The sequence below is a fragment of the Salvelinus alpinus genome, chromosome 19 (genome assembly GCF_045679555.1).
Source record: "Salvelinus alpinus chromosome 19, SLU_Salpinus.1, whole genome shotgun sequence".
Classification (NCBI taxonomy): domain Eukaryota; kingdom Metazoa; phylum Chordata; class Actinopteri; order Salmoniformes; family Salmonidae; genus Salvelinus; species Salvelinus alpinus.
The window spans coordinates 31,692,482-31,704,925 of record NC_092104.1 but is presented as its reverse complement, the minus strand read 5'-3'; the positions used below and the strand labels follow the sequence as shown (position 1 = coordinate 31,704,925).

At 40.1% G+C, this 12,444-nt stretch overlaps 1 protein-coding gene and 1 long non-coding RNA gene across 4 annotated transcripts in view; both read left to right on the top strand.

Annotated features, from left to right (window-relative positions):
• LOC139545356 (uncharacterized) overlaps positions 1 to 2,307 on the top strand; it is a 30,282-nt gene extending 27,975 nt beyond the window's left edge. The window contains exon 3 of the long non-coding RNA XR_011669043.1: positions 1,580 to 2,307. This is a non-coding gene — a long non-coding RNA (uncharacterized lncRNA). The remainder of the gene's footprint in view (positions 1 to 1,579) is intronic.
• A 4,957-nt stretch (positions 2,308 to 7,264) lies between these two features.
• Positions 7,265 to 12,444, top strand: part of LOC139545351 (transcription factor COE2-like) — a 36,109-nt gene continuing 30,929 nt past the window's right edge. For 2 of the 3 annotated variants that reach the window (XM_071353045.1, XM_071353042.1), the window contains exons 1-2: positions 7,266 to 7,930; positions 10,679 to 10,835. In XM_071353045.1, the coding sequence (XP_071209146.1) occupies positions 7,797 to 7,930; positions 10,679 to 10,835 (291 nt within the window). In that variant the 5' untranslated portion in view covers positions 7,266 to 7,796. Of the gene's footprint in view, positions 7,931 to 10,678; positions 10,836 to 12,444 lie in introns of all 3 variants that reach the window. The other variant, XM_071353043.1, reaches the window with a different exon arrangement.

The window sequence follows — 12,444 nt, the reverse complement described above, 5'->3', positions numbered from 1 at the left end:
TGTGCTTTTAAACAGCTTGGAAAATTCCAGAAAATTATGTCATGGCTTTAGAAGCTTCTGATAGGCTGACTGACATAATTTGAGTCAATTGGAGGTGTTCCTGTGGATGTATTTCAAGGCCTACCTTCAAACTCAGTGCGTCTTAGCTTGACATCATGGGAAAATCAAAAGAAATCAGCCAAGACCTCAGAAAAAAAGTTGTAGACCTCCACAAGTCTGGTTCATCCTTGGGAGAAATTTCCAAACGTCTGAAGGTACCACGTTCATCTGTACAAACAATAGTACGCAAGTATAAACACCATGGGACCACGCAGCCGTCATACCGCTCAGGAAGGAGACGCGTTCTGTCTCCTAGAGATGAACGTACTTTGGTTCAAAAAGTGCAAATCAATTCCAGAACAACAGCAAAGGCAAAGGACATTGTGAAGATGCTGGAGGAAACAGGTACAAAAGTATCTATATCCACAGTAAAACGAGTCCAATATCGACATAACCTGAAAGGCCGCTCAGCAAGGAAGAAGCCACTGCTCCAAAACCGCCATTTAAAAAAACAGACTATGGTTTACAACTGCACACGGGGACAAAGATCGTACTTTTTGGAGAAATGTCCTCTGGTTTGATGAAATAGAAATAGAACTGTTTGGCCGTAATGACCATCGTTATGTTTGGAGGAAAAAGGGGGAGGCTTGCAAGCCGAAGAACACCATCCCAACCGTGAAGCACAGAGGTGGCAGCATCATGTTGTGAGGGTGCTTTGCTGCAGTAGGGACTGATGCACTTCATAAAATAGATGGCATCATGAGGACGGACAATTATGTGGATATATTGAAGCAACATTTCAAGACATCAGTCAGGAAGTTAAAGCTTGGTCGCAAATGAGTCTTCCAAATGGACAATGACCCCAAGCATACTTCCGAAGTTTTGGCAAAATGGCTTAAGGACAACAATGTCAAGGTATTGGAGTGCCCATCACAAAGCCCTGACCTCAATCCTATAGAAAATGTGTGGGCAGAACTGAAAAAGCATGTGCGAGCAAGGAGGCCTACAAACCTGACTCAGTTACACCAGCTCTGTCAGGAGGAATGGGCCAAAGTTCACCCAACTTATTGTGGGAAGCTTGTGGAAGGCTACCCGAAGCGTTTGACCCAAGTTACACAATTTAAATCCAATGCTACCAAATACTAATTGAGTGTATGTAAACTTCTGACCACTGGAAATGTGATGAAAGAAATAAAAGCTGAAATAAATCATTCTCTCTGCTATTATTCTGACATTTCACATTCTTAAAATAAAGTGGTGATCCTAACTGACCTAAGACAGGGAATTTTTACTAGGATTAAATGTCAGGAATTGTAAAAAACTGAGTTTAAATGTGTTTGGCTAAGGTGTATGTAAACTTCTGTCTTCAACTGTACATAACCACTGCTGTGACTAATAGTGTATAACAAGGAGGTACATAACCACTAGTATGACTAATAGTGTATAACAAGGAGGTACATACCCACTAGTATGACTAATGGTGTCTGTTGCAGTGTTGACATCATTTCTAACCTTGCTCTCTCTCACTCATGGCCACAAGGGCCAAGTGGTTTTCGTGGCATCGCCGCAAAATCTGCCTTTGCCATGCGGCTGGGCTACAACTACCCCCGAACCAGGCCACCACATCCAATTCCGTGAGGTCATGGACAGAACCAAGTTTGAGTTTCATTGCACCGTATACCAGAATGTGGGCAACATGGACCTTCGGAAAACAGCCAGATGGTGCTGCACTCCTTCACCACCCAGCAGAACGGCTACATCACGGCCACAGGAGGCACACTGCTGCAGCTCAAAAAGGGAGGTGAGATCTGCCTGTCAGCTAACTATGTGGCAACTGCATGACCTCCGACAGCTTCTCTCAGGGCACCTGATCTTCACTGTCTGGAGCCCATCCTGACCTGGACACTGATCCCAAGAGACAACCACTCTGACACACAGGTTAGAACTAAGCTAAGGTTCTGTATTTTAAAAGGGAGATATTTTCTTTTTTTCCCAAAGACTCTTTTAACTAATGATAATCTTTATCACATCTACAATGAAAAGAGAGGTCAATTGACTGTTTTGTTATATTTGCACTGAAGTTTGTTATACTTGCACATGAGTGGGAGAGTCATTGCATGCCACATTTGTCTCTCTTCCTCTTTCTTCTATCATTCACGTTTTTTCACGAAACCAACACCAATGCCGAAACAGTTTATCTGTGTGTTGACCCAATCCCACTACCCCCCCAAACCCAATTATTGTTGTTAGATTAAATTAATTTTACCACATCAGGGAAATGCAATGTGATCGCTTTTTGATTGTTAATTGCATTATTTCTTCTAATTATTGGTATGTGTTTTCCTTCTTATGAACTTAAGGCTAATTAAATTATATAGTTTAGGTGTTGCACATAAAACACATAGGAACAAAATCTAACAACTTAATATATGCTAATTATGAGTTTTTGGGTGATGGTAAAATTATGACAAATAAGGACAAACTCAAAACTATGCTCAGGGAGCCTATCTGCTGCATTGGGTCGGGCAAACCATTGAATTCTAAAGCTAAAGTTTGAATATTTATGTAGTAAACTTCAGATGTAAATTATTATAAAGAATATACTTTAAAAATAGATGTTGTATTTTCACATACACCGGATAGGTGCAGTGAAATGTATTGTTTTACAGGGTCAGCCATAGTAGTACGGTGCCCCAGGCGCAAATTAGGGTTAAGTGCCTTGCTCAGGGGCACAGCAACACATTTTTTCAACTTGTCGGCTTGGCCCTTCAAATCTGTTTTTGATAAACAATTATATTCTGACTGTTTCATCTTTCGAAAAAAATCATACAAATAAATACAACAATAAAATAACACATGTACATACTCTGTGTTTTCTGTCACCTCAAGTCAAGCCTTGCCCTCACATTTTTGGAGTAGCGAGACACAGCACAGCATGCACTTCATGCTCAACCAAAGGGGGGCGTGAAGGTTCCACCTTTGCTCGCACACTTTTCCTCAGGTGGAAGATGAGTATAGGGCTTTTCACAAAATACGAACATTTTCAGGACAAAAATTAATAAACGATCATATCACCATACTAATCCCTATTATTCAAACACAGAAATATATATATTTCCGCACGTTATACTTTTATTAAACCATTTTTTGTTTTTGCTCATTGAGCTACAGATTTCACTTATGGGGCACGGTTGAGTGCAATAGGCCTAAAAATTTGCTAAAAATAAACCAACTTCTTACCCTTGGATGACCAGATATTTGCCTATAGGTAATAGTGTGTGGGTTATCGCACATGTAATTAATAATCTATATACACTGACTGTACAAAACATTAGGAACACCTTCCTAAATTTTAATTGCACCCCCATTTGCCCTCACAACAGCCTCAATTCGTCGGGGCATGGACTCTACAACGTGTCAAAAGCGTTCGACAGGGATGCTGGCCTATGTTGACTCCAATGCTTTCCACAGTCATGTTAAGTTGGCTGCATGTCCTTTGGGTGGTGGATCATTCTTGATACACAAGGGAAAATGTTGAGCGTGAAAACCCCAGCAGACTTGCAGTTCTTGACACACTCAAACCTGTGCGCCTGGCACCTATTACCATACCCCGTTCAAAGGCACTTTTGTCTTGCCCGTTCATAATCCATGTCTCAATTGTCTCAAGGCTTAACATTCCTTCTTTAACCTGTCTCCTCCCCTTCATCTACACTGATTGAAGTGGCTTTAACAAGTGACATCAATAAGGATCATAGCTTTCAACTGGATTCACCTGGTCAGTCTGTCATGGATAGAGTAGGTGTTCCTAATGTTTTGTACACTCAGTCTAAGTAAGAGTCAAGAATGTGCATAGGGAAAAATTGGAACCAAAATATTGTCTATATACATACAACTACTATGGATAGGCTATAAGCTATATGGAAAACAGACAACTTTAACATTTTGTCAACTTTAACAGGCCTATTAATGTTATAACCAATCATTATTAAAGCAAACTAACATTTTTCGTAAACATTTTCATTAACAAAAAAGTTGTATTACTGAAGATAATGATTTAGAAAAACAATAGGTCTACAATAATACAGGCAGAGGATAACAGAAGATGTGGTTTGACCATTTTAATTGTTGTTGTATATTTTCCCCGGGGACTGACCTTACTTAAATAAGTAAACAAATAAATGAGCGCAATATATAGGCTAGCATCGATACAGACGTGGTGGGCCGCATTATCCCATTGTTCTCACCGGAGTGGAATGAGCGGACGGGAACCAGCTGCTGCGTCCCGGGCCATCCCCCACACGCCCCTGTGACCTCCTAGGACTGAGTGCCATCCACAGACAGAGGCGCTGGTAGGCTACTCCCGTGGGAGCGAGGGAATGCTTGTAGAGGGAGAGTGGCACACGATACCCGATTGTTCGCTCTAGCAGTCACTGATTCCTCCTTCCACCCCCCATAAACTCGCGCGGATGACAGTCTCAGTGGCTTACATTGATTAGAAAGCCGTTTGTCTCGCTCAAGGTGGTTTGAATATTTTTGCTAAAATATCACAGCCAGCAAATTAATTTTTCTTTCGATGTAGCTACATGGCTAGACCTACCCATCTGTAAAGCATTTTTGTAAGGCAACTCAGCATGTTTTAGAGTGCACTAACGTTACAATTACTGCTAGGCTAGTTCGCTGTCATTTAGAACTGACAAAAATTGTATTGGCATGAGTCCCGTTTGTCTAGCCACCCTCTCCGTGCACAATGCTCCTTGACTTGTGAATGGAAGAGCAAACACACCAACGCCTACATTGAGGAAGTTCTGAGTCATTCAAGGCTTCTGAGGAGTCTGCTGTTTTAGGCCAATAGTCCTCCTCCATTAGTCCTCAAGTCAAGAAGGTCTCTCTCATGCCAGTAGATGACTCCATTCACCTGAGAGGAAATGGGTAGCCTACATAAAGCAGGTGAGCTATAGTTCACAATAAGTAGGCCTAGACAGCCCTGAATGTCAAAATATTTGTAAAAGCAAGTGCGGTTATTTTAGTGATGGTGCTATGTCATCTCGGTGTAGGCATACGGCTGTTTTTTGTAAAGTAGTGTGGAGGAATTCCCAAGATGTGTATTACTTCCTTCAGCATCTGTAGTTATTTAATGGTTTCTGGTTAAGCAGAGCTGTCAATCAAACAAGTCGGGATGCGGGGAAGAAGAGTGTGGAACGAACACGGGAGGGGGCGGAGATTCAGTGGCAAGGATTCCGCAAGACTGTTCTTATAATTGGGGGAACATCTGACTCTGTTGCGCGCTGGCAGATGGTCGGTTGAGGCGGGATCGAAGGAGGGAGATTTACGTTCATTGTTCAGGCGCTGGAGCTCAGTCCAGAGACAATAGCCTCCGCAAGGAGCAAGGGATGAAAAAACTTTCCTTTTCAGATACAGAAAGATGGATAAAGAAAGCAACGGAAATTAATTTTAAAAATCTGGAATTTAAAACGCATAAAAACGTTTGCCAGCTCATCGAGCACATCTGTCAGGCCTATAGAAACATGCAGTTTGTCAGCAATTGTAATGTAAATCATGTATCATTTTATGGTGCAAATAACCTCAGTAAAATACATCATACACACCTGGCCAGTGTTTATTGCAGACAGACAAACTACAAACGTAACGGTTTTTCTGCACAGGCTCTTCAGTGACATGACATCCTCATGGGGATTGATGAGGTCTAACTTTCCAACTGCAGAATATTTTTGATAATAAGGTTGAACGTATTTACAACTCAAATTTGGTTAAATTAATTAAACACGGGTTCACATCATATTTCTATCAGCATGAGATCTGATTCCTCTATTCTGTAACATTTTGGAATGTGCACCAAATAAATATTGATTATCTATTTCGAATGATAGCCTTTCCAATGTACACATAAAACCACATTATTTTTCATGGATGTCTTGTCATTGCATTGACTGTTGTTATAATGTATATAATTATTTATCATGTGTTAATTTGAAACGTATCAAACATATATCTGTACCATTTTAGACAGAACTTCCAACCATGTTGCCTCAGACTCACAGCACTGTCTTGGATGAGCAGCACAAACGTATGCAGTGAAGAGTAATAGACCAACCAGACTACAATTGTTTAGCATGATGCCACTGATATCCTTAGTCGAGTCACAGCTTTCAATCACTGCGCATTGTTCGTGGCAGACAGAGCGCGAGAGCGTGGCTGGTTGAATAGGCAACGCGCCTGCTGGTTGCGCTCTTGTGTTTAGTGATGACTCGACTGAAAACGCCAAATAAGATATTCAGGATGGTTACTTTAGACTTTTAATCCAGTTATCTTATTAAAATACAATTAGCAATAGAATGCCTAACGCAAGAAATGTAACTGAAACTTTTGCCAAATTTTGAACAGCAAACTAAATAGACCAATAGTTTTGTTGGAAATGCAATATGTGTAAAGAATAATATTACATTTTAAATTTTTTAAGTAGCCTAGACTTAAATAGTAAATAAACTTTAGAAAAATGTGCTACAACGTGTTAGTTGTCTTTTTGTAGAACTTTCATATTTCAAAATGACCTTTTTCAAAGGAAATGTTTTGTCTATGTTATTTCTTTCGGTTTGCATGAATTTGCTGACTTAACTTATTTATTTTCTCCCATGGTAATTGCGTGCATGCAACACTGACAAATCGTCAATAAATCGAAAAATAAGTAATACATATATTAGGTGATTCTTATCAATGGCGGAATTAGTTTGTCACTGCAGTAAATAACCTAGTCCCAATATGAACGCCTATTGTGTTCACTGAAATGATACATTTTTGATTTCAACATTGAAGAATTTGTTGAAACACAAAATCAAGCAATGAATATAATGTTGCCTGATAGTTCGATAGTCAACAAATAATAAAGCTCCATTGTATGAATTAATAATTTGACCAAATTGATAAAAGTAATGCATAAACAAAACTATATTTAGTTACATTTCATATTCTTATTTGTATAATCAATTAGCCGAAACAGCTGAATTGTTGTTTATATTATCCCACATTCACCTGCAATCCGAAGCAGTCTTTGGTAGGACTTCACTAGAGAAAAGTTTGATGAAACATGAGAGCTATACGCTAGCTGGATGCTAAAATTGGTATAAGTCCAACTAACGGAGGCATTTTACACCAATGAGAGCATCAATTTCAACAATCGGTCCCCCATATGGCAGTGTAGCCCCTCCTCCAGACCCTATCCCGGCAGAGGAAGTCATTCATGCTCCAGGACAGTAGAACGTTATTGTCAGCCCTTTGGCCTATAGATTCAAAGCGCAAAAGGTCTCTGTCTACTCTGTTTGAGAAAGATTCTGCCACCTGATTTTAGGACTGTCGTGTGGAAGTGTGTGCATGCATATCTGTGGTGTGCATATCTACGGTGTGCATGAGCTTGTCGAGGAGTGCTTGCGTGTCCACCAAACAGGTGATCCTTGTTTATGTTCGAACCGACGTTGGACGTTACCTATCCCCTGTTCTTGGACAATGATTGCAGTCCAACAGAAGATACATCATCTATTGCCTGTTTTCCTTCATGAGCACGTTTGAAGACAAGCAGTATTGTTTACTTTGGGCAGCTAAGCCTCAGTCATCTTCCAAGTGTTCGATAGCACAGTATCCTGGAACTGACCTTCCAGTTCTAGTTTCCCAAAGTCATATTGCTCTCTCGTTTACTCTGAATTTCTCCAAAGAAATAAAAGAACAGCCATTGGTTTGTGTTTTAAATGTACGGGATCCAGGAGCATCTCATAAGAGACGTCAGCGGATTAAAAGAAAGAACTCTGGGAGAGGAGATGGATCCGGTCCGGTCCTGGGTGCGTAATGTCGGTGTTGTCGATGCTAACGTAGCGGCGCAAAGGTACAGTATACCTTCATGTTCTCACGTCCTTTGTGGTATTTTGACGAAATTAACGAGTCAATCTGTCTTATTGGCAACACAACATAAAACACTATTACGGACCTATAAGAAGTGAATCAGACCTCTTTAAGCATGCACGAGGAGTCGATGTAGGCTATTATGTAGGTCGTTTGTCTCACTTCAATATCCAAAAGCATATTATGCTAGGGAAATAATTAATAAAAGTAAATGACAAATAACCTATGTGCACGGATCACCATAACATAGCCCATAAGTGACCGGTGGTGCCAAGCGGTCAAATAGAACGTATTTTTGTTGATTATGCTCATGCCTCTTGTTTGATACTCATTGACCTCAAACTTCTCCAGACTTGGGATGAAACGAAAAAGCAACAGGTCGTCTTTGGGAGTTAATGGCCGGTGGTAAAGAATGACAAAGAAAAATAGATCTCGAGCATCCCTGGCTTTGTATGAGAGTGCGGCTTGTCCGGGGTACGCGCTGTCAATAGCTATGGGTGTCACGAGCATGAAAGGGATAGGGATAAAGGGATAAAACAAAACAATAAAACAAAAACGCATTCTGTCACGAAAGCGAGCGCCCGGAATAATGTTATTTTAGTGAGGATCACACCTCTTGGCTATTGATTTGTATGAAGCGCATGAAACGCTTTTAACAGTTGGAGTCTGTAAATGTATCCATGTTGAATTATTCACAAATTATTTTATATCTCCATCCAGTTCTCTTATCACCATAGTTTAGGCCTATATCCAACAGGCTAATTACGATGTAAGTTGATAATAATAATAACCCAATAATAATAAGAATACAATTATATTGGTGTGTCTACTGAAATATTAATCAGTAGACAAATTCATATTTATATTGTCATCCCTTTCCCCAAAAGAAAGAGCTTGGAGAAAAATCTAAATGTATTTTGATCAATTAGGCTACCATTATATTATGCATTGAATATTTTTGCTCAGTGCTTTTCATACTGGTTTAAAAGTAACTTTGTGAATTCTTAATGTTAAAATACTCCAGTACATATACAGGCTGTTATGATAGCCTTGGTATAAATTAGCCTTAAAATACTCCAGTACATTTACAGGCTGTTATGATAGCCTTGGTATAAATTAGCCTATGTTTATATTATTCAAAGGAGAACATGCAAAAAAGTAAGCATGCAGACAAGGTAGCCTAACATTAATGTCAAAGGTGTATTTCCCAAAATAAACAGATGTTTGGTGCTAGGACAAACTTGTAACACATCTTTGTTATTTGGTGTGTTCGATGAAGGTTATGACTGACTTTGCAAATGTGCGTTAACAGTCTTTTCGTATTTTAGATTTCTTTTTTGAAAACGAAACACGTCTCGAGTCATTTGTTGATTGAAGGCCTTTATCACATCATGAGTCTCTACTTTCATAATAGGCTACTCACAAGATATGGTAACTTTACCTACAATTTATCTGATAGTTATTTGGTAAGTGCATTTCTAAATCAAACCTATGTTGTACAGCTATAACTACGTAACACAGTTCAGACGTGTTCTATCGGTGTTTATTTGGTGGGAGCCCATTTGAAATCGGTGAAATGGACGGTGGTACAGGCCCGCGCTTGAGTATTGAGTTGGCCTATAGGCTAGGATCCACCTATCAACCTAACCTATTATTCTCATCCTGTAGGAAAATGATCATTTCCGTATTCTGCTAGATCTACATTATGCATGCGAAAAAAATATAGGCAGCGCACAATTATCCAATCAAAGCAAATGTTAATTTATGTCAGACTTTGAAACTTTTAGTCCTTGAACTTTTCAAAGGTCAAGAGGATGAAGGTCAGCATGAATTCCAAAATAACTTTAACAGTATAAAAAAAACGTTTTATCTGAAAGAAAGAAAACCTTTAAGGTTTGGAACTTTATATTGTGCAGCGTCGAAAAAAACACCCTTGGTGTCACCTAGTGTAAGAGGCGAAGCATCAATAAACAACCAGTGTTAATTAAGCTGCAGGCATCCACGTTTGGGACAAGTCAAACTTTGACCCACACATTAATGATAAAAACACACTGAGAGGAGTGTTAGGATATTTTTTGCCTTCCTTTCATTCCACCATCGATAATCCGTGATTTCCTAGATAGGTCATAAATAGAAAGTTACAGTCATTGAACCCAATGTTTTATAACGTTTTGAAAGGCGTTGAATTGTTGCTAACAAATAATCTAAATTTAAGCTCGTGAAAATGAAGCATCAACCAAGAATACAGTTAGACTACAGTAATAGGCTATTTATTTATTTTAATATGAATTAAGCATATTAATCATGTAGGCTCAAATTCCTTTGATGTTTTTTCCACAGTGTTTGTTCAGTGAGTATTTTTCAAAACGAATTTCCTCCATATTGCCATTCCTGACCAATTCATGTTGCAATAGTTGTTGAATCTAGAAATGAAAAAACATAAAGATCAGGAAGCATAGGAAAGATGTTCCAATAGTATTTATAATCACTACAGACTTCTTTTTCTTTCATCATTGACTTTTCTCTGCAAATAAATGTATTGTTCATTAGACCTGTATTAGCTCAAAGTCTAAACACAATAACCCTATAATTATTATGTTGTAGCCTATACAGTTGACCTTAATAAACAGTGATTGCAGTTGTAAGAGTTTTTGTTATGTGTGCCTGAGGATTGTGATGTAATGTGAAGTGATTTCCCTCTCCTAATTTCCCTCTCCTCTCATCTCTACAGTGGTGTAGCTCTCTCCAGGGCCCACTTTGAGAAGCAGCCCCCCTCTAACCTGCGCAAGTCCAACTTCTTCCATTTTGTCCTGGCACTCTATGACAGACATGGACAGCCTGTAGAGGTGGAGAGGACTTCCTTTGTGGACTTTGTGGAGCACGACAAGGTGTGTGTGTTTGTTTGTTTCAGTTTGTTGAGTGTATGATTATATTTGAGAATAATATGTATTTCTCTTTCTTATGCATGTCTGCTTTGGCTATTGTTTACCAGAAATAATTTTAAAAAAGTTGGTAGCTATTACAGCAGTACTATCTAGCAAAGCTTTAAGCTGATCACATTTACGCAACCCGTAGCAGGACATTTCTGTGCAGCCAGTAGTCTACATCCAGGCGTTTAACTTGACCTTCCACATCCCCTATAAAGCTGAGCATAATGAACAGCTGACAGCTCCATGTAACACAAGCCTCACTCCCAATAAGCTGAGCTGATGATGAGCGATTGAAAAAGAATACCTAATGACTAATTAGCAGCCTTCCTCATTAGTGGGACATCACTACTTTTAAAAATGCAAATTACGCTTGCCTCTGTTAAGTTATACCATGTACATATAATCAAAGTCTCTTTTCCTCCCACCCCCATGTACTAAATACTGCTGAGGGGAAGAAATAAATTCCTCAGGTCAGACATGGGGCCAAAAGAAGGAGAGGAAGAGGTGCAGAGTGGCGGTCAGATCAAGAGAGAGAGAGAGGGGGAGAGAGAAAGAAAGAGAGAGAGTTTAGAGAGAACCAGAGAGACAGGGCAGGGGAGGGGTACACTGCCCATGGTGGGAGCCTTGTGCCCAGTGTTGATGGATGTTTTTGCCTTGTGGTTAAACTTGAGCTGGGAGTGTGAGGCTTGTGGTCCAAACTGGTAACAGCTCTTCCCTCAGAGAGAGAAGAGGGCACTGTCCTGTCAACAGAAGTTAAAACACTGTTTAGTTTTTCTGAGAGTGTGAGAGGGAGGGAGACATGGAGGGAGGGCGACAGGGAGAGAGGGAGGGAGACAGGGCTCCACTCTGGGCGTCAGTGCTAATGCCAGGGCTGAGGGCTGTCAGTGTTTCCCCTAGCGCCACACACACAGCCAGGGCGAGGCAGAGTGATATGACGGCTGCAGAGGAGTTCATTTTCTGCATGGTTAACCTGGCATCTGGTTTTGTTTTGTTGTTATTCAGAGGTGGAAGGGTGATAAGGGGAAATAAATGTTCCTCTGTGTATATGAACACAACATTATATTCCAGTCTCTACTGTATCTCCACTGTCGATTTCTCTCTTTCTCACTTTTGCTCATCTCTTTTAATCTGTCCATTTATTTCCTTCTTCTCTTATCTCTCTTACTTTCTCCCCATCTCTGTATTCCTCTTTCTGCTCAGAGATGCCGGCTCCCTGGGTTATTGGACCAAAGAGCATTCCTTTGAGACCAGTTAGGGAGAGACTAGGAAAGGGAGAGAAAGAGAGGGATAAAATGAAAGAGAGTGGTGTAGAACCAGGGGGTAGAAGGGATGGAGGAAGGGAAGTTTCTCCTTCAAGGTCGACTGCACTGAAAGAGTTTCCACTCATTGAAGCACACACGCACAAAGGCACACAGACACAGACACTCAAAGACATGCAGACCTATACATATGCACACATGAGCTTGTGTGGACATTAGCTGTTGCATACATGATCCTTTGTACACTGTTGTATGTGATCATAAGGATCCCACGGCTTTAGGATTTCACATCAGACATGCTGCAGTTC